Below are 23237 nucleotides of genomic sequence, written 5' to 3' on the forward strand. Positions count from 1 at the left end.
TGGTAAAAGTTGCGTGAAAAACAAATAAAAAAATCCATTTCAGAAAACAACATTCATCTAAATTTAAAAGGCTAAAAATCAAAATAAATCTTTTAATATGTGAGAAGAAAATGAATAATAAATAAAGGGTGAAAAATAGCTATCATTAAACATTAAAAAAAAAAAATCTAAGTAAAGGAATTTAAATAATGTCTCCTTTTTTCGGGTTATTCTCTAAATTTAAACAAATAAGATTGATATATATTGATTAGAACCTAAGTTCAGGCATGGTGGACCTTGTATAGTTTGAGATTCAGGTTTGGAACCATTGATTTGGCAAATTCTCCATTGAACCGTTATTATGGGACGCAGAAGCAAGGGTGGTCCACGAACCTTGTCATGAAAATCTCAAGCAAAAAACAAAAAACAACAACACTAATTAATTAAATAAAGAACACTATTTTTCTATCATTCACATCCCATGTTTCCTTTCATTTTAATGCATCATACCAACAAATTCCTTCGCTCTGTCTCCCCAATATCAATTCATATCTGCACTGGCAGGTAACAAATGTCTTCTTTCCATACTAACCCTTTTCAAGTTCTTAATTTTGAATTATATAATTATTAGCCTCCAAAAATATCTAATCTAGAAACTGAATTTTCAATTCTGATAAACGACCCTCTTGCTATTCGATGCCTGAAGCTATAGCAGGTTTAGACTTTGCCAGATTTTCATGAATTTTATTGTTATTAGGTAAAGACAACAATGCCTTATATTATATTATCCGAATGAAATGTGCATGCATTATATTTACAAGTTTCATCTTGATACAAAATTCTCTTCTCTTCCTTTTTTCTTGGTTAGGAAAGTGAATAGTTTTCAATGTTATTCAGCCAAAAACAGAAAGGAAAAGAGAAATGTGGGGTGTTAAGAAGAGAGAGTGAGTGAGTGAGTGAGCATGGAGGAGTTTTCAGGGAGGGGAGAGTTAAGGAGAATGCAGAGGGAGCAAGAGAGAGAGAGGAGGCGCATCCGTGACAGACAGAGGAGACAATCAATGACTCAAGAACAAAGGGAAAGACATCTTGCAAGACGCAGGAGAAACTACCAACTCAGAAGACAAAGAGCTGCAAATGCTCATCTTCCATACACTTCTTTTCCTCAATTTCAACCTCCAGAATCAAGTGCTGGTGAAGCCAGCACCAGTGATGAGCTTCAGGGTTTGCCTTCTCCAACCTTTGCAGAATATGGAATCTTTCCTCAAGTCATTGGTTTCCCTCATCACCACCTCAACCTAGGACAACAAATGCTAAACATGGGAACCAAACTGCTTCAAGGTGATTCTTGTTTTCTGTTGTTTTCTTTTCAAGCTAACAAATTTATGTTTCATTCACTTTTTTTGAACAATAGGGTCATCCGTCCCCTTGGAAACTTTACTTTGTAAACCAGCCAATTCACCAAAGCTGATGCGACTAAATCATGTCAGAGGTCTTGCACGAAACCTGACACACTCCATTGTTAATCCTCCTTGTACTCGTTTGGTTGCATCAGAATTAATACCTAAGGAACATCAAGATGTATCGGTTGGTAAGTTTGGTGAGTGATTTTAATGGGAAAATATGTTCTTAGCAGCTTTAAGTGTTGTTGTTTCCATTTTTCAGGTAGCACAGTAAAATCATTGCGTTTGAATTGTGTCAAGCGTCTTGCCCGATCAAAAAATTCTTTTTATGAAGAGACTGCATATGAGAACGACCTAAAATTTCCAGCAGGAGAGTTCAGTTACTTGTTAGCAAGAACTTCATAGCCTCTATTTAACTCACTGATATAACTTATGGCATATACATAAACTATGTATGAATGTAATTTATGCATATAGAAAAACTTATGTTTGAGGATTGATTAATAGTTCTTTTGCAATCATAGCATACATTCCATGTATATGTTTGTGATAGATGATGATAGATTTTACTATACTCAGTTTTTTTTTTCTTTTAATTTACATGTTATTATTATATTAGATAAGTTTAAAGTGAAACTTTGTTTTTCTGTCCCTACCTTTCCTTTGTCATAAAATTGAGTTCACATTATGTTGGGATTTACAAACATTATTAATAGAGACTTTGGATGTGATCAACAAACAATAAGATTTTCATTGAAAGTTACCGATTTTTAGTAAAATAAGATTATGATTAGAAGCGCAACATTAGAGATAACTAACTGTATTATTTCTAATCTAAGAAGGTTAAGGTTTTGCATTATTTTTGTACGTATAGAAATGAAAGCGTTGTAGATATTAATTTCTCCCACATCTTTTACAAAAACCTTGTTTTTGAAAAACAAAATCAAATGGTAACCACATTTTTGTAAACCTAAAAATAATTGAAGGTTAATGAGATAACTTATCTTCTACAATTGAATGATATCAACATGGTTACCTTCACAAACAATCATCTCTTAATATTTTCATTTTATAATGTAACAACTTCCTTAAAATGTTCCTTTCAAGATAAAACAAAAAAAATATTTTAAGTTGGTTATTTACATATTGATTCCAAACTGTAACGTGTTTTATTTTATTAAAAAAGTTATTATGTAGGAAAAAAGAGTCTACTGATAGATAATTGCTATATATTTTAAGTATTCATTTATATATTGAAAATGTTTTCATTAACATATTAAATAGATATTAAAGATTTGAATAAATTTTGAACTTTGCTTGAATAAAAATTAAAAAACTTTGTTATAATCTATCAGAATAACATTACCTCGTTTCATTCTATTTAATTTCATTTGTTAATGTTTCATGATCAAAGAATCAAATATTTGAAAGATCAAATTAACGTATTGAATATTTGAACTAGAAGAGATATTTTATTTTAAAAAAAATTAAATATTAATTTTTTTATGAAGTGTTGAAAGAAAAAAAAAATCGAGTGAAAGACGCCGAAGAAGCGGCCCACAACCATTTTATTTTTAACATCAGAGTAAAAGTGCGTGTGCGTGTGTGTATATATATATATATATATAATTCAACAAAACTTTTTTATAAGAATGTAAATAGGATAAAATTATCATTTAATCAATTTAAAAAATTAAAAAATAAATAAGGATGACAAAATAATCAAAGGAAAAATATTCATCAACTAATTATTTGAAATCTATCTTACCAATCTCTGCCTTGATTAGGAATGATGAGACTTTATTAAAATCTATAGTTCAGTTCACAATTTTTAGGAGATCAGAGACCTTAAGTAAGTTTTATTTTATCCTTCAAAAAATTGATATATCTATCTATTTCTACCCGTTACCTTAATCCAATCTTTTTAAAATGATTTTGAAACCAAGGGATTCACAAAAATAAAAAAACATTCAAATTAAGAATTAAGCGAAAGATATAGTTTGTTTATGTTAATATAATCAATTTTTGAAAGGTGATTATGTAAAATGTTTTTTAAATTATATTTGTTATTTAAATCATATATGGTTTTGAGTAGAATAGGGCAAGAAAGATGGGAGGCCCATAGGCCCAAATGACCAAAGTGTTGTATTTATAACGAGTCCTAACAAGAATCCCAAACCACGCCTCAATGGGTATAGCATGGGAAACGTTCTTCTAAACCTAGTTTCATTCTGGTGCCGCCTCTCTTTCTCTGACTCTCTGTTCTTACATATTTCCATTATCTTTGTTATTTCAAAACCAAAATGTAGCCGATGACGATATCAGTTACCAAACACCATCTTTCGGGACTGAATGGCTCGTAAAGCCTTGTTGTTATTCTGCAATTCTGAGGCTATTTCTTGTTTTTATTTTTTTTTTCTGTAATTTTGTTATTTGAAAATGGCTTCTGTTCTAGGGATTGAGGAATTTGTCGATTTGTTGGGTGCAAAATCTTGAATTGAAAATTTGCTTATTTGGTTTGGAAATTGTTGTGGTGAGGCTACATGTACCAAGGGAAGGGTGGGAGCTAAAAGCTGTGCCCTTGATCTTGAATGTGCCATAGTGGCTGTAGCTAAATCGAACCTGCTTGTGAAGCTAACTGGCCGGTTGTTGTGATCTCTTTTTGGGATCTCTGTCAATAAATCTGCTTACCGAGCTTCTAACAATCACTTTTCCGCTTAAAACTTCGTTATTTTTTTGGTTTGTGATGAGACGGTGAGAAGAGGAAAATAAGCCTAGAATTACGCTTTTTTCTGAAGATCCTTCTCTTACATATAACATCTATGGTCACTTTCCAGGCAATCTGCCTTGATTTTCCAGCTGATTGCGTCAATAGGTGCCTACAAAACACACTATTTTTTTCTCTCCTCTGCCTTCAATTCAATTTTCACTGAATCCTCATTTTTAGTAGGATCCTTATTGTATTTCTTTTCATCAAGCTGTTTTGATGATGTATGTCCTCTATCTGACTTTAAATTCAACACTTGGAATGCCTATCCAAACTGCATAGCCAGTGTCGATGATGATAACATTCACCAATACCATCTTTCGGGACTGAATGGCATTTTATGCCTTGCTGTTAATTCTGCAATTCTGAGGTCGGGGCTATGTCATATTGTTTAAAACTAATAGATTGCAACAATATCAATCCTAAAATTTGTAGAATTTCCAAAATGTTTTTCTTATTTTAACCAGTAATCACAAATCTTAATAATCTTTGGACATCATTGCTATTTTAAGTAATATATCTTTAGACATAATTGTTATTTTAAATAATATCACCTTTTTGAAATCTCTTAGAAATTTTAGATTCTGAATATTCTGACATGTTTCTTGTTTTCAATTCTAATTCTGACCGTTATGTTTTAGTGTTTTTCATTCTATGTTTTCTTAAGTTTTTGTTGAAAAGAAAAGCCAATTTGCAGAGCAAGTGCGTATTATGTAAAAATGACGAAACTTGCATTGAAGGTTGGCGAAAACAATTGCGATTCTCCGTGCCTATCAGATTTACTTTGTTTTGATTATGGCCTCGAACAAGTCGCTACATGTTCTAGATTTTTCTTTTTCTTCTGATCGATTATTTTGACCGATATTTTACAGGGTTTTTTATTTTATGAATTTATCGAAGTTAAGGTATTTGGATGTGATTTTTGAATAAGCTAAGCTCTTTAAATATGTATACTATAGTGATTTGGTTTTCTAAATTTGTGGTCAAACTCTATAAAGTTTAAATATTGGTTATGGAATTCTGATAACTGAAATATTTGAAGTTTATTTAGACTTGAAAATATGGTCATCTATAAAGCAAACTGGTTTATATATACCAAGATTGTGTCGGAAGATGACTAAATTCATCTTTTGTCCTCCATGCCGTTAAAACACATGAAATCTTGTGTTCATGCAGTATATAACATCGGGGGATACAAGTTTTATTTTATTTTGATGTTCGATGTGCTTTTTATAAGATGTTTATAATTCAAAATGATAGGAAATAGAAGTTAAAGAATAATGAATTGAAAAAATTAAATTAAATTTGTTTAATAACTGGTAATAAGGGAAGAAATGAAAAGAAGCTATTTGAAACAAACCTAAAGTAATACCATGTTTCATACCCATTGAAATCAAACTTTTTTGATATAATAAGGGAAGAAATGAAAAAAAAAATGCTCTTTGAAACAGACCAAAAATATTTATACCCATTCAACCAAATTCAATTATCCATTTTTGTTGATTTTCATCGAATATGACTTTGCCTCCTTTCTTACTCTTTAGGTACAATCACTGTATTATCTTGATACATGTGATTTAACTCAGCTTTCTTTCTTTCAATCATAATTTTAACAAGGGTTCTGTTGTATTTCCTAACAAGTAGAACAAATAATTTCCCACGTATTGGGATACAACTTTCGTTAAATAAGTGTTTTCATTCATTACCAAGACTTTTGAAAGGGATTATTTCTTAGCTTTCTCAAAATTGTTGAGTTTCAACGTTTTGTTTCCAATCCTTGTTCTTCTCTCACACCTTTATGTTTGACCTCAAGGTTTTCTTCTAAAAAACCATCTGAGGTTTCAAAATTTTATTTTGAACACTCAAGTTAAGACATGATTTTAAAATCCTCTAAAAGACTTCTTAAAACATGCTAACTTGTAGTATTGGAATTAAATTAATTATATGCTTCAGTAATAAAATGAATGTTTATGTAATCTAAGTCATCGGAAGTTTGGTTAGGCATTGTATTTTTGTCAGTATCAAAACCTGGCCCTCTTCCTTTTCATCCTCAAATTTATAGATGTCAAGGTCTTCAAACATATACAAAACTCTTGATCCGGAAGAAAATAAACCATTATATTGATATGGTTGGTTGGTGTCATATTTTGTACCAAAGAACGAATTGGTGAGGATTTAACCATATCTAAGAACGAATTTCTGTGGATTTAATCATAAGAAAGATTCTAAGCACTGAAATTGAAGAATCTTAATCATAAGAAATATGCAAACCAGAGAAATTAAAGGATCTTAATCATAAGAAAGGTGCAAACCAAAGAAATTAAAGAATGTTAATTTGGAAATAAATGTAAGCAAAAACTTCCATTTTTAAATTTCTAAGCCAAGACACCAATGGTCAAAATATATTACCATAAATAATCTACAATACAATTAGTACTTTCAGATGGATTAGTCCGCATCAACCAGCCTGAATCCAAAAACACAACATACACCAAATGAGATTTTCAGAAAACTATATTATATACTACCCGCAGTTTGTCTTCTTTGATCTGATTATCCAGGTACATGAGATAAGAAAAATCAAAACCAGCTTTCCATTTAGAGATGAGAAATAACCTAACCTAATCGATAATTCCTTACAATGTAAATATTACACAATAATGGGAGACACGCAAATGCTAAGAAATGTAGACCAAGTTATGTATAGGAGCCGCATTCAAGCTTGTGGGATTGAAGGACATGTCTTGCAGCTTCCACGGCAACCTGTCCACTGACATAGTGCTGCCGACACACTGGCATGTAGACATCAACTCCACCAATCAATTCAATCTGTTTATCCTGTGTCTTCCTCAGGGTAAAGGAAGCAGGCCTTTTGCATATTTCACATGTAGCAGTTAACTTGGTTACAGAATCAGCAAGGGGAATAATATCTATAACAGAACCAAAACTCCTCCTGCCAGTAAATACACAAACATTGTCAAACAAATCGAACTTAGATTGAACAATTCAACATTGTGCTTGAAATTAAGCTGCACTAAAATTTTGAAATTAGCTAATCAGGTAATGAAAATAAACTGAGTTGAAATTCCAAAATACAAGTCAAACTGTTCATGGAACAGATTTATTTATATTCTTAATCAATTCAAAATTTTAACAGGGTCATTTTATTTATACTGGGAACTTCACCAATCAAGACTTCAGACAACACTAGTCAATTTGATTTCTTGACATCATATATTGATTTAACATTATATTTTATTATATATATTTCAGATAAATAATATCTATATAAATACAATACTACGTTATGCAAAACACTATATATTGACTAAAACAAACTTATTAACATATAACTGCTAAAAAATATACATTTGTAAAGCATGTGTGGGACACCATAAAAGTATTACTCAAACTCGATTTCAAAACAAACTGTAATTGTTGACACCCGATCCCATCAGAATAAAAATTTAGGCCAGGTCAAGTTGAATGAAATGGGTCATGAACACGCCTAATAATACTAACTTGTCATGTCATTACAAAAGCATTTAAAAGTTTGGCTTTATTTCAACACCACCAAACAAAAGGGGCATTTTAAAACTATATAGTATTACCTCATATAGTTCCCATCTAATCCTGAAACTATTACTGTTTTTCCATCATCATCAGCAGCTTGACGGCAGAATTCATAAAGGTCATCGAAGAATTGCGCTTCATCAATACCAATCACATCTAGCTGTAATCATATATCAGTGGAGAGAGTCAAAACAAAAATGCAGGCAGTAAACTAGTATATTTTGGATATGGAGGGAAATTATCAACAGTCACTCATCACATAGTAAAAGTATATAATTACCAATTAGAATCCATGTAGGCAACCACACATTAAATTTTCTGCTGTTTAAATAGTAAATATAAATCATTAACAACATGTTCAGAACATAAAACTATGATACCTTCTCATACGCATCAATTCCAAACTTCTGCTTGAATGATGATAAGTTTGCCAGTGCCCAACAAGGTAATTTTGCACCATCATGTGTAACAATTGAGTCTAATCCATATCTTGTATCTTTGCTTGATTTAATTACTGCTACATTTCTGCATAAAAGAAACATAAAGTTTAAATATTTACCTCATGAATATTACTGAACCATTCAGTGAGTTTCCCGGAAAATAAACAAATATAACAACCCGGAACCTACGTGCTATACTTAAAGAGCTATAACAGCTACATAAGCTTCAACTATCATTCTAAGTATCAAACATCCCGAATTAACTTTCCTTGCTTCCCAAAAGGGACGAGAAAGTATGAAACTGAAACCACTTATATCTAACAACTAGGTGTGACTCGATTGGAAAATTGCACTCAAGATTAGCAGAATTTAAAATAAAAAAACCAGCTAGAAGCACCTTAAGTTACGAGTAAAGCAGTCAGGCTTAAGATACAGTATAGGGATCAAAAACCCACTGAAGCTCCTCATGCTCAGGGCCAAGCCAACATCCAATGCAGGGAGGAGATTAGATTCGTACCCAAAGGGTGTGATAGGACACCTCATTGTCTTACCAAAAAATACTTGTTTCCATTAGAGAAATTTATACAGGAGACTTTTGTTTTTAGTACGGGCGCGACAATAAAATTAAGCAAGGCAACGAGTTCCAGAAACAGTAAATCTAGACCATTCAAATATGAGTCAACTAGGTATGTTTCTGAGAGAATATGAAATGACTATAAATGGATATACACATAAAGAACTATGAGTACAAAGAACTGGATCATACTAATTGACATGCATACTATAGATCTATTCATAAATTTTGTATACATACCTTGGAGGGGAACTACTTCTTAGAGGCATAAGCATTGCCAAGAAAGCATACTCTCCAGCATTTACACGTTCAAATTTAAACAGATCAAATTTTTTGAGTGTAAGCCCCAAGGCATCCCATATCACTGAGTGCTCTTTACAAAATTACTTCAAAACAATTCGTAGGAGTCTTGTAAGTGCCCATCATACACTATATAATGAGCCATTGCTGCATAATGTTTATCTTGTTGCATAATACTCTTTAATAAGTGATTTATAATATTTATGCCCTTCACCAACAGAGCCTGAAATCCCAAGCAAGTTGGTCTAAGTAATCGTGTTTCTAATCACACTTATAAAACAGCAAATGCCCAACACAAATAAAGACTGTTGACTACGACGTTGTCTCTAATTTGACACTAGATGATTACCCAATGGACTTGACTCCCAGATTCTAATGCTGCCAAAGCTGCACAGACACTGAGAACTGATGCAAAGATATACTGATCTGGTCTTAAACCAGCCCATCCCATGACAGAAGTCCAATTGGACTTCTCCAAGGTCTTCTTGAACATAACCAGATATAACCAAAAATACATGTCCTTCTCCACAAAATTGTTGAATATGAAGAGCAGTTTGTAGATATCCCAATTTTTCGTATAAATACAGTATTAACAATATGAGCTTCGAATACCCGTTAGGAACATATCCGACAACAAACATGTGCACAATGATTCTTTTTCCCTCTTACACTGTTTCCGGAATATGCATTGCTTCAGCATCAGAAAACAGGCTCTCTGCTGCGGGGTCAATCCAGTTCCGCACAAGAGCACAATTACCACCACCAACCTTCGAGATACACACAGAGGTCCCATGACCTCACCCAAGTTGGGTTTTTTCTGCAAGGCTAACCTCAAAGCTGAAAATACCCGACCAGTGATGATTGCATCCAATATGGCATTGCAAAGAAAAAGTATTGCCAATTCAAAGTACAAAACACATAATGACTTTGGGCACCGATAGTTTCAAGCATGACACACATATAACTCACCATGACAATCTACATTAAACAACCAACTATTCAAGCAGAAAAATAAGATAAACAACAAACAAACAAAATACTTCAGGTAAAAGGGTTTTGCTTTTTAAAAATAAAACTACAGATAAATAGAGAAGAGTTTACCTGCCGTTGGCGGTTTCCAATTGAATCCGACGGAGGAGCGAGGTGGTTTTTCCAGCGAACATGGGCCCCACTATGACGTGGATCTCACCGGAGGAAGGTGGCGAGGGCTCTGTTTGCAAGCTTCGGTTTTGATTGGTGCAAGTGAAATTATTGGACGAAAAGGGAGGTGGGTTGAGGCGGAGAAGACGATTCGGAATTCGACGGGAGTTGCTGCGGAAAGAAAATGGAGGCGTGGGTTGAGAAGGTAGTGAAAACAGAGGAAAAGGAGAGGCTTTGGAAGATAAAGCGGAAAACTTTGGGTTGAGAAGGGACTTCATGGCGTTATGGGGTTTAAGGGTTTTGGTAACTAAGAACAAAGACTTGGGAATTTATGCAGTTTGAGCTGGTGGGAAACCTCGGGGGAACACTCACTATGCTAAAATCCTAGCTGCACTTGGTATAACTATACTTGATTAATTTTGAATAGTTAAAATACATTTTAAAGGAAACTAGACTATTTCATTAGTTTAATTCTTAAAAGTAATAATAAAAGTTATTAGAGTAAAGGAACCGTTTTTCCTGACTTAAAAGTATTAGAATGTCTACACTAACTTCTAAATATCTTCTTCTAAGCATGGTAAAATCAATAGCCTTTATAAACATGTCTCACCCATTTTTCCCGTACACAATCTTCCTCTTTTTCCAAAATATTCCCGAATACATGTTGCTTTAAGTGGATCAATAACCAAATATTGCAACATCCGTAAAATATTATGTGTTTAACAAAAAGAAGGTTCCTTATATGATGAAACCAAGAGATGGATACACATACAAGTTACCAGAAAAACTATAAGTGTTAATAGAAATTAAGAAGTGAGAAACTTAAAACAACTTTTTTTCATTGATACTCTAAATTTCACCATCAAATTTCATATATATAAATTCGAGACTTTAAATAAATTCTCCAATCAACGGAAGTAATTGCTACCCCTTTTATAGGTCATAAATAATGGTCATTGAATACACCATTTCATGAAGGGTTCATTAGTCTAAGTTGATTGACTAATCATCGTTTGTTGGTCATTAATCAATTTTGTAATGAACCATTTTTTGTCTCCATCCTTTGTCCCAACAATATTTAGAGTCTTTGAAGTTGTATTGTATAATCATTTGGTCATTCAAAGATCAGAGAAACCATTTATGAAATAAATGGCACGTCTAAAATAATCATTAATTGATAATTCATCTGAACAATAACAACTATTAATGAACAATTAATGATAATAATAATCATTGATTGGAAATTAATATGAATATTAAAAGTCGTTTATTGGTAATTACTGGGTCATATCCAATGATAAGTTCATTATAATATTTATAAGGTTTAATAGGTTTGCAAGTCCCTATTTTTGCGGGTTCTTTCCAATTGGAGTCCTCCTATTTTGGAAAGTACTCAATTGAGTTCCTAATTTGATAAATTTGATTCAATAATATCCTTTCCATTAAATGCAATAGACGAGTTAAGTTTCTAGCAAGGTGCCAAGGTCAGTTGTGCTTTAATTAACATGTGGCATAGTAAAATCTCGTGGAAAAACCTTCTCTCCTTCCCCTTCTCCTTCCCCTTCCCTTTCCCCTTCCTCTTCCTCACCAACTCCAATCTCACCTTCTACCCTATCTGGGAAATTTTCTTCTCACCCTCCCGCACCCACCTCTTCAACATCTACATCCATGCCCATCGTCCAATCCAACCGTCCGGCGCACGTTTCGTGTCTCCCCATTTCTCATTGTCGTGGCTCGCCGTTCTATTGCGATATCGGGGTTAGGGTTCAGATTGAGAATTTGCGTTAATGGCCTCTCACCACTGGTGTAGATGCAATGCGAAGATTTCACATTCTCTGCTTGCTCGATTTTGAGATTTTATGATTTGGGGTTTGATTGTTCTGTTTGCAGGTTAGCTTCATCAATGGCGCAGAGATGAACGAACTGAAGGAGGTTCACGATTTGGGGGTTTATTTGGAAGGGTCTTTCGTCCAGCTTCAATTTGTTTCTTGCTTGTGTCTAATATATACCACTTTTCGTATGTGAACCTTTGTGACACCAGGATTTCCATTCAAAGTGAAGTTCAAATTGGGAAATCCATTAACCACACTACAGAACTCCATTTCAAACTTTATTGAACTCACATATCTCAGTCATAAGACCTTGCCAACGTGCTTGTAACTTAGTCATTTCTTGCGGTCCTGGACACAACAAGCATGAAAATTTATCTCGAACGTGACAAGGATATTTGCAACCACTGTATGGAATCGGTGCAGTGGACGAAAGACTCAACAAATACTATAAGAGAGTATTCATAGACCCAGAAGAACTCCCCATTTGAATCAAAAAAACTTTTCTTCAATGCCAAGCCCATGAAGAGGAGACTCCAGATTCAAAATGTGGCAAATGCAGAGACATAACTGGTTTTTCTATGAAAAGTGTAACAAAAGGTTGTTGGAAGATAAAATAATGTGTATATTATGCTATTATTTGTTAGTCATTTATCTAATTCTGAAAATTGTTTAATTTATTTTATTTGTGCATGACAGTATGAAATGAATGGTGAGTGACTTCCTCCCAACTCTGTACTTCGAGCCCTCTGCTACAAGAAAAACAAAACTGATGAAAAAGATGTCAAACAAGCAAATATAAACAGGAAAAAAATAGAAAATCACCACAGCTTTGTTGATGGCTAACACCGTTTCCTGCGAAACACGCATTTCAGGATCTTCGCCCTTGATCATGGTCTTGATAGGATTCATGGGAAACACGCTGGCTTTCCCATCTTTGCCGCTTCCTTCTATGCCTTTTTCGTGTGGCTGGTTGGAATTGTTGTTGCTGAGCTTGGGCTTCTTATTATTCTTCTTCTGGTTCTCCTCTTTGGTGATGTCTCGATTTTTCTCCTTGGCTTTATTTTGGGTTGTGGAGATTTCTCCTTTTTTTGGCTTTGAGAGATTTATGGGATTTGGGAGTGTTGGAGGAAGTCATTGTTTTATAGAGGGGTTTCAGCCTCTCTCACAAACAAGTGTGTCTCCAAGATGAAGGAAGCTTCCTCCTTGTCCTACGAATCAGAACGGAGGGACGAAGAAGAAACACACCCTTGTCACATCTTGCCACTCTATCGGCGTCGTCTCTGCTGTGAACCCGCGTATTTTAAAATTTAAAATGATACTAATATCCACGTAATAATCTCATATGCCACATCGTGAGTAAAGGACACCTATGTATGCCACATTGCAAAGAAAGTTAACGTCGTCCATTTCATTTAACGAAAAAGATATTATTGAATTAAATTTATCAAATCAAGAACCTAATTGAACACTTCCAAAATAGGAGAACCCAATTGGAATGAACTCGCAAAAATAAGGACTTGCGAACCTATTAAACTTATTTATAAATGCACGTCTAAAATGGTAGCTCAGTTAATTAATTTTGATTACTCATCTTTATTATAATATTATTAAATCAATAAACTTGTACCTTTGAGAGGTATCTCCCACACAACTTGAACAAATAAGAGAAAGATCGAACGACACAACTTGAACTATAGAAGGTTAATGTCTTATCCGAAACAAAGATAATTTTTTATTTTAAGTATTTCTTGAAAATTTTTATTGTCTATGAAAATCCAAACTTTCACGAAATCATCTTAATAAAGATTTGGGAGTATAATACTTATACCTTCTACTTGGACAAATTACTAATAAGAAGTAAAAAAAAAAAAAAAACATCATACAACTTTTACTTCACCAATTTAGATTTCCTTGTAACTTATTTACAAGTAATGAATAACTTTTATGAGAAAAAAAAAAACTTAATTTCTCTTTACCGAAACATATTTTTTCTTTTATACACGTTATTGAGTTCATATAGTTAAAAATTATCATGCTACTCTCATGTTAAGTCATTCATTATAAAAACATTACATGCATTAGAATACATTATATGTTTAAATGTGAATTTTTTAAAATCTCAACTTATGTAAGGAAAAGTTTCAATTCATGCATTTTGTGGAAAACTTTTGTTTTTAGATTTGGTTGGTCTAAAAGAAGAATTACATTAAGTTATTGTTTTGTGCCATAACATCAAAGTCAAGATGGCCGAGTTGGTCTAAGGCGCCAGTTTCAGGTACTGGTCCGAAAGGGCATGGGTTCGAATTCCATTCTTGACAAATGTTTTTCTTTTTACTATCTGCTTTAGAAAAGAGGGGGTTAGTAAATGGACCCAGCACTTTTTAGTCCACCCATTTTGAACAGAAAGAGGAAAAGACCGGGTTTTATTTAGTTCAAATATCAAACCATCCTTATGGTAACAACTAAATAGGACGAATTTTTTTTACCTTTCTTTCTTTTCTTTTCTTTTTTTCTTTAGACGGCTTAAAAATAATATGTACTCAATTTTCTTCTTTTATTTTTTTTTTCACATTTTTTCTATTATAGACAAACACATCCTTTGTATGAACAGATTTTGAGAATAAAGTTTGCCAAAGTCGAGTATGTAAGTAATAGCTTATTATAATTAATTTAAAAACAAAAGACAAACTTGCTACTACAATTTTTAAAATAACAACTAAAAAGGAAGTTGTTGAACATCCCCTTTGGTACAGAAGCAGAATTGGTGGAAAACTTAGTCAATTGCATATAATCATCATAAAGAGAAATAATTTATGTGAGAACATAAATTTGTAAAGAAGTTTGATTGGTAGGGATTAAATTACTGTTAAAAGATGCTGAATATGTGTCTGGATGGAGATGGTCGAATTCTATTTTATCTACTGGTTTTCTATTTTTTAATTTTCTCTTGAAATGACGTAAGTTGAATAGTTTGAAAGCAACTTTTAGAGTATAAGTTTTGAATAATACTATAGGGTAGCAGCTTAGTGATAGAAACGTAAGAATTCAACAATCTTCGTGAGATCTTCCTACGTTCTGATATGCTTTAGAGTTCAAACTTTTGTTAAGATAAACCAGTAGCATCTCACCAAACAGATTCGCCTTTTGATGATGTAAGCAATGAACTCCATACTTTAAAATGAATGGGGAAGAAAGAGAACACCGACACCCGATTCTTCAAAATCTTAGATTAGAAAGTGAAACCATCCAAACAAACTGCAGGACAAAACATACCTGCTCTGCCAGCTAATTGGTGATTATTATATGCGACAGGAAGATTTGAAAGGGAAAAAAGAAAATGAAAATCAAGATGTAAGATGCTAGATGAGGAAATTTTGTACGGCAAAAATGATGCAATCTGTGGTGGAATTAAACTGCGAGGTGGGGCTATGATTTGCCATACAGATGTAACTTGGAACTTGATATGGTAGCATGCAGCGGCTCAGCCGCTTCACCGCAAGGACAACGTACTCAACCCAGGGTCCTACACCATTCCCATTCCCTGTTTTCATATCCCAATCCCACCATGTACACAGCCTTTTCACTACCTAACATATCTACATCTGGGTTAAGATCTTCCCCACTTAGATAACGCCACGATCTAAACGCTCTTAACCCAGAATCCTGCTTTTTACTCTTTCCAGACTAGATTAAAAAAATGTTTTGCTAAATCCTTTTCTGTCGTTTTTAGAATTTTTTACAATTTTCGGTTTAAGTGCCGAGAAAGCATTTGCAAGCCATCATAAACCTAGTCCTTAAAGAGGATTCTCGATGCCATACAATTTCCTGCTTTACCCAGCTTGTGTTGTCGATTTCAGAAAAAACATATTCCATGTTTTATTTCTCAACTTTTAAGGCAAGCATATCGCAATACTCATGGCAAAGATGCATGAGTTAAGGAATCAAATCAAGTGCTGCTTATAAAATATAAAATATTTGCATACGTTTCAGAGTACCAGTCGAATCCTCAAAAACACCACGCTCCATGGTCCATCTAGCATATGTAATACCCTGAGCAGTATCTGAAAAACTAAAACATGCTATATGTTGACCTAAAAGAGATTATGGACACTAAACAGTCCTGGCATTTCAGTAGAAGCTCTGTACTTTCATTACGAGCGTGCAACTTAATTACCATACAATAATAAGATCAGAAACCCTTTTCCCAAAACTAGGGTCATATAAACAAAAGGAACCAACCTAACAACCCAAAAAAACAACCATGTAACACCAGGGCACACGAGCAAATCGAAACAAGGGAAAGCAAACTCCCATATCTAGCTATATCCATGCATCTAAAAGGGTCAGTCTATAGCCGCTAGCTTCATCTAACTTCAATAAAACCAGCTCCATTTCCAACTATCATGGCCACACTGTACAAACCATCAAAACCACTATATATACAATAATCAATTACATTGTATAAGTACTTCCCAAGTAGCAATGTAATCATTTAGCTAAGAACTCGAAGTAGACGCCTCTTGTCTTGATTCCCTCAAATATCGAAGCAGCGTTTCGGCCTGTAAAAAACAAGCCAGAAGTTTAATATCCATGTCATTCTTTAAGATACCACGAATCCCCAACAACTTGCATCATAGGCATATTAATGCTGAAGAAAAGAATCAATCGAATTAGTATGTAGTAATTGTTTGACTGGGCTTTTGAAAAAATGATTTTGAATGAAATTTATTTTATAAAATTGACTTCTGTTTGAATTGATGTTGAAGTAATTTTTTTTACGCCATTCAAAAACTACTTGGATTGCATCAACTAAAACCCAAATCTGGATCCAAGATTAATTTGTCAACATAGAATTAAACCTGTGAACATTCACTTATAATTATGTTAATTACCTCGTCACTTTATTGGTACTTTGGATCACTCAATTTAAAACCAGAACACTTAATACGACGATTGAATTGAAGTTTGTTAGTATGACGAGACTGAATACAAGTTGTTGGTATGATAAAAAAAAAGGGGGGGGGTTTGATTTGACTGACCTTGTGCTTAGCTCGAACACTCCCAGTTTGAGAAAGGGCAACGAGAGGAGGAATCCCACCCTCTCTGACAAGAAACCCTCTGTTTCTGATACTGTCAACACAGAGCTGAAGAAGGGTCAGAACCGCGAACTCCTTCCCCTTAACAGACCCATCCTCAATGGCTTCCACAAGAGCAGCGATCCCACCTTCTTCCACAATTGCGTCCTTCCCTTCCTGAATGCCTGCCAGGCTGTTCAGCACCACCATGGCCTTTTCCGCCATGCCGCTCCCCTGCTCCGCCACCAGCTCCACCAGCGGCTTCACCGCACCGGCGCTCACTGCCCTCTCCTTGTTCTGCCTCACAGAACACAGTTTATAAAGCGTCGTCAGCGCGTCCTTCTTCCCTCTGCTCGAACCGTTCAGAAGAAGCGAAACCAAGGGCGGTATCGCTCCGGAAGCCCCGATGGAGCTTTTGTTCTCTTCCACTAACGCCAGGCTCAGAAGCGCGCATGCCGCGTTCTGCTTCGAAGTTTCCGTTCCCGTTTTCAGCACATAAATCAGCGACTTCACTGCTCCGGCATTGGTTATCAGCATTTTATTGTCCTCGTGGAGAGATAGATTTAACAGCGCCGTTACCGCATGTTCCTGCGTCCAAGGATCGCTACAACGGAGAAGGGGGACTAGAACAGGCACCGCGCCGGACTCTGCAATCAAAACCCGGTTGTCGGCGCGGTTCTTCGCTAGCAGCCGGAGCTTCGCCGCCGCGGAGCGCTTTACCGCAACCGACTGCGACTGGAGGCCGTCGATGCAAATCTTCACCGTCGGCTGGAGATCCTCCGGCGAAATGCTCTCGATAATCTCCGTGGAGAAGCTCTCCCTCTGCAGGAAACCCGTGCAGGGCTCCGGCTCCTGCTCCGGGTCCACTTCTCCAGATATATTGTTCTTCTGCACGCATTCCGGTGATGGGAGTGTCGCCAGGCGCTGCAGCTCGCCGGAGATGTCGCTGCTACATGCGGAGAAATCACTGAAGGCCTGGGAGAGGTCGAGGAAGTCCTCCTCTGCGGGTGAGGACTTCAAGGATTTGTTGTTCCGTGACGCGAGCTCGCCGAGGCGGAGGTCGACGACGGAGTCAGTGAGGTTCTCCGATACACAGGTGGATTTCTCGGTGAAGGAGCAGCTGCTGTTGTCGTCTTGGAAGAAATTGGAGCGTATCGTGCGCATGGACCTTCCTGTATGACGCTGCGTTTTGGACGAAACCGAGGAGTGGTACAGGTAACTCCTGGCCAAGGGGAAACGGCTCGAATTAGACCGTGATTCCTCCAGCGAAACCATTCTCGAAGCTTCCACGTGCACAATTTCGGAATCAGGGTACCGTGTAGTGAGGTATTTACGTTTCTCGGCTCAGAGTTTCATAGTTAAAATAAAGGAAGTGAGTGAACGCAGCGCCAGGTTGAAGACGACGAATAATAAGGAGAAGAAGAATAACTGTTTGATTTTTCTATTTTTCGTTTTATTATTTGGCTGTGAATGGTGAACGCATTGGTATCCGGGACGGGCTATTGTTACTGGGCGTTCAGATTTGTAGTGTAACGGTCGGTGTTGATAAAGCAGAATCTTATAAATCGACGGTGAGAAATGTGTGGGGGAGGTGAATGAATTGAAGAATGGGTTTGGGAAGTATCATGTGGGGTCGTGGGCGTCGGTCAGAACCGTCGTCGTTTTGTGGTAGCTTTTTTAACTTCAGTTGGTGTCTGGATGTAATTACTGAAAAGCCCTCAGCGGGTTTGGCTTGGGTATATGGTTTGGTGACATGGGAAGATTCTGGTGGAGGGAGGTGTACGAAAAGAGTCGAAGACAGTTGTCAAGTGTAAGGAAGAAGTGGCACGTGTTGGCCTGATGAGGACAGGGGTTTTGCAGTTTACCTTAAACTTATTATATCTGCGCCGTATGATCTAGTGATCTGTATTATCTGAGTTATTTATTGCAAGTCAAAGTGTTTTTATGGGACGTAACAGAAATACGTTGTATAGGACTCTGTCTTTACCTTATTTAGCTATGACATTAGACACACAGGTATGAATTGGCATATTGCATGGACATTTCTATCCCTAACTTTTCTATTTTTTATTTTATTTTTAAATAAACAATGTTTTATATTTTAAATTATAAATTTACTTTCATCTTCCTCAAGTTTCATTTTTTTCTTATCCTTTCAGGTCTCCCCAAGTTATTATAGCCACTTCACTTCTATGGTGGTCCTATACAGTCCTAAAATGCTGAATCACACACTGCAAATTATAGCTCACTAACTTTCTAATCAACTCTATTAAATGCTCAAATTTTACTCTTTTAACTAAAATCATTATTCCTTTTTATTCTTTATTCAACATCATATTTTAAAAGTGATTATTTTTTATTTACTTTTAGTTTTTCTAATATTGGAAAACATTAATTATCATTTACTTTTCACTTATTTTTATTATTATTTATGTCTTTATCATAAAAAAAAACACTAATATATATTATTTAAAAAAACATTTACATTAATTATCGTTTACATTAATGTATATATCATAAAAAACATTAATATCTTAATAAAATTAAATAAAGTGATTTTAAAATCCTTATAAATATTTTATTAAAATCGAAAATGTGTTATTACATTTGTGGACGTATACTTAAAAATCTTAAAGAAAGATGAAAAAGGAACAGAGTAGTTATATGCAAATAAGAATAAGTGAGTGAATAAAATTTAGATTTCAAAAAATTAATGTACTTTTTCTTCATATCTTAAAAGAAAGTTTAATATTTTAAGACATAATATTTTCTTTGTAACGTCCCAATAAATATAGCCAAAGTTATAATTAATTTTAGGAGTTAACATGAACAATAAAGGAGAACAGTAATGAGTAAGCATAAAGGTAAAAGAGATAGGAAAATATCATTAAAATTTAAAATTGTACAACAATTAGATTAAATATAGTATTTACAAAATAGACCGAACGATTTTTCAAGACCAGAACCGGACGGCTAGTTAACTAAAAGAGAATAAAATAAACTAGTCTAAAGGCCGGATGAATCTGCATAGCTTTCAGGTACGACCTCCACGGGTTGCTCAGCCTGCACAGCATCCTCCAGAGTGTCTTCCAAAGTAGTTTCCAAGGTATCCTCTGCTCACATCCCAAAAGGATGATCATTGCAATGAAGAGAATAACCGAACGGCCGGATACCGAACGACAACATAGACAAAACACAACAGATAAGGGTAAACTTATGTAAATTTAATTAATCATATTCATGTATTTTAAAAATATAAACACATCTCCCAAACACAATTATAATTACAGATTATTAACACCAAAATCAACATATGCACATCTTTAGACTCTGTCTAGACGGTATGACTATGTATGCTCGCCGCTCTTTGCACCCGGGTGGACCTGGCTGGGATACACTCATTAGACCGCCACCCGAGGTTAGTCCAGTGGAACCACCTCGGTATAGAAATACCCTGAGGCTAAAGGACCTCCTGCCATTCCCACGCATGAGTTACCCTTCTCTACTTGAGAAGGTGTAATAACGGAATATCAGGATAGAGTCAGAACCTGAGCCTTAGCCATGGTCATACTACACCAATCTTCATCAATTATGAGACATTCCTCCATTGGAATTCCCTTACTCAGCCACATTCAATCAAGGTTCATTATCACTTCCAAACTGTAAGGATGTTAAGAAAAGTACCAAATACCAAAGACTGAATTATAATTAATAGTGACCGAACGGTTTAACCGAAATGGGAAACTGAGTACCAAGAATTTAAATAAGTGCCCGGACGGTCAAATCAAAGGTGAGACTGAACAACAGAAGAATGTCAAACGGTTGGCCGAATGGTCCGAAAAGGAATAAGGCCGTAACCCAAAGGATTGACTATAAGTGATAGTCATCTGGACGGTTTGGCAAAGAATATTATAAAACAAGTACAAATCATGGTCGAAGGCTGGTCTATGACCGGACACTTCTCAAACAGACAGAATAAGAAAGGAGAAACTCTTTAAAGAGGTAAAAGAACTTTAGTCTACAAACCGGACGTTTCAATAAACAAAAGCTCACTAGACCATTCAGTCACTAAGTGATCGAACGGTTTCAAAAGAAGGAATATCAGATTTGCATATTTTACAATTTAAGTGTCAGCCTAAGGCCGAACACTTGTAAGGTCGAACGCTAGGTTTATGACCGGCGTTCTTAAGTAACTATCAATAAAACAATTAAAGGAACCCAACTAAGTTTAGTAAACACACTAGGCCGATCAGTCCGAACAGACCGAATGGAAAAAGGGAGGACCGGACGGTCCTAATGACCTTCAATCTCAGATTCATATTTTCTCTAAGTTTTATACATACTCATATCAGTGCAGAATTTATAGTTCATAATTATCATACAACTCATACAACAACATATCATATTTCAATCATAAGAAATCAAACAAACTACTTTAGATATCAAACATACATTAAATCAGGCATACATTCAAACCATACAAAGAAATTATAATTAAACTTTATAAGCTTCCCTTACCTCTAATTCCAGCTAAGACTTCGAAAGTAGGTTGGTAGCAATTATCTCTTTTAAGTTTCCCAAGGTCTAGAGTCAAATACCAAAAGTAGGTTCAGAGGAATAGTTTCACAGGTACATGCAAGCTTTAATGGTGCATGCATGCAGGAAGGCTAAGGAACTTCAAGGGTTCGGACACTTACCAGTTCAGAATGAAATTCCGGCTGTTACCGTTTGAAGGTCTTGGTGTCGGCAGCAATAATCCTGAACGGATGCAAGTGATCGGAGAAGAATTGGAGGTTAGAAATCTAGAAAGAAGGTTGGGAGGTTTTAGAGAGAAGGAGGAGGATTTGAGATTTTCATAAAGACAAGTTTGAGGAAGATGAAGTTTGCACGGGAAAAGTGGCGTCAGGTTTGCATCCTACCTTATATACTGCCTCCACTAAGAACGTCCGTCCATTCCCAGCGTGCCACCTGACTTCCACTTTCTGGGATTTCACTGCTCTGCTGCTGTTACACGGATCACGAAGGAAGGGAATTAAAAACTTGACAGAGTTGGTCTCCCACTTTACCAGGGAAGACCGGACGGCTGACACGTGTATCCCACTAAGGGATATTAAATGGGGTGTGACATTCTTTATAAAACATATTACGAAAATTTTATAGTTTGAATTTTATTGATTATATAAGAATTTTAAAAAAATTTACAATAGATTTTTTTTTTAAATTGTGAGCTTATAAGATTTGAAAACTATGAAATTAAGAGGAAACATTCAAAAATTTCAAAAACTAAATAAAACCATAATAAAGTTTAAATAGACAAAAGTAATATCAACATAATTTTGAATCTTTTAATAGTTAAGTGAATTTAGTTTTATCCTTAATAACCCATCATGCATTCTTATCTTCTCATTCATACGTTAGATTCGAATAATGTTTTAAAATATGTTTAAAATTATTTTACTATTATTTGAGAACACTGAAAATATAACATGTATTTATATGATATAGTATAAAATCAAGTATTATGAATGAATTAAATAAAAGCTATAAATATTGAATGATATCAAAACTTTTATATATGAAATACATACTTAAAAAATGACAATTTTCTAATTTATTTTTTAAAAAATGCACAACAGTAAAGTTTGATATGAATACATATAATTTCTAATGAAGAAAAAAAATAATGCACAGATAAAAAGGTTTAAATTATATTTGGTCAATGATTTATCGACTATTTTATTTATGGTTTCTAACTAAGACTCAAGATAAGTGAGATATTATCGTTTATTGAATACCAAGTTAGAAGTATTGAATGTTGAAGACTATGTAAGATAAATCACTTGACTAAGTGTGAAATACCGAATATCAAATATCAAATGTTGGATACTAAATACTATGCCTCTCACATTAAAATATAATTTTTTTTACAACCATGTTATTCACTAAGCCAAGTAGAACGTACCAATGTCTTTGTATATTTGTTAGGGAGATTTTCTCATTAGGTAATTCAAAATTTGACAAAAATCTATAACTAAAGCATAGAAAAATCTTCTACAATGTTTTTATCTGATAGAAAATAAATGAGATTTGAAAAACGAATATCAAATAATTGGAATAATGGCTTTACAAAACACGCCCCATTCCAAAAAAAAAAACA

General features: G+C 34.8%; 3 protein-coding genes and 1 non-coding gene across 4 annotated transcripts; 2 read left to right on the forward strand and 2 right to left on the reverse strand.

Moving 5' to 3' along the window:
* Positions 1-514: 514 nt before the first annotated feature.
* On the forward strand, positions 515-1784 carry LOC106774886. The gene is made up of 4 exons (XM_014661912.2): positions 515-543; positions 848-1317; positions 1391-1567; positions 1642-1784. The coding sequence occupies exons 2-4, from the start codon at positions 942-944 to the stop codon at positions 1782-1784; spliced, it is 696 nt and encodes a 231-aa protein (XP_014517398.1). The 5' UTR covers positions 515-543; positions 848-941.
* Positions 1785-6518: 4734 nt separating this feature from the next.
* Positions 6519-10568, reverse strand: LOC106775111 (thymidine kinase a). Its single transcript, XM_014662160.2, has 4 exons — positions 10135-10568; positions 8100-8244; positions 7758-7879; positions 6519-7099 (listed from the first exon to the last, which is right to left on the reverse strand). The coding sequence occupies exons 1-4, from the start codon at positions 10449-10451 to the stop codon at positions 6844-6846; spliced, it is 840 nt and encodes a 279-aa protein (XP_014517646.1). The 5' UTR covers positions 10452-10568; the 3' UTR covers positions 6519-6843.
* A 3674-nt stretch (positions 10569-14242) lies between these two features.
* Positions 14243-14323, forward strand: TRNAL-CAG. The gene has a single exon. It is a non-coding gene; the product is annotated as a tRNA-Leu (tRNA).
* A 1788-nt stretch (positions 14324-16111) lies between these two features.
* LOC106776118 (U-box domain-containing protein 4) lies at positions 16112-19050 on the reverse strand. The gene is made up of 2 exons (XM_014663448.2): positions 17045-19050; positions 16112-16564 (listed from the first exon to the last, which is right to left on the reverse strand). Exons 1-2 carry the CDS (start codon positions 18353-18355, stop codon positions 16502-16504), a joined length of 1374 nt encoding a protein of 457 aa, XP_014518934.1. The 5' UTR covers positions 18356-19050; the 3' UTR covers positions 16112-16501.
* Between the last annotated feature and the right edge of the window lie 4187 nt (positions 19051-23237).

This window comes from Vigna radiata, chromosome 10 (genome assembly GCF_000741045.1).
Source record: "Vigna radiata var. radiata cultivar VC1973A chromosome 10, Vradiata_ver6, whole genome shotgun sequence".
Classification (NCBI taxonomy): Eukaryota; Viridiplantae; Streptophyta; class Magnoliopsida; order Fabales; family Fabaceae; genus Vigna; species Vigna radiata.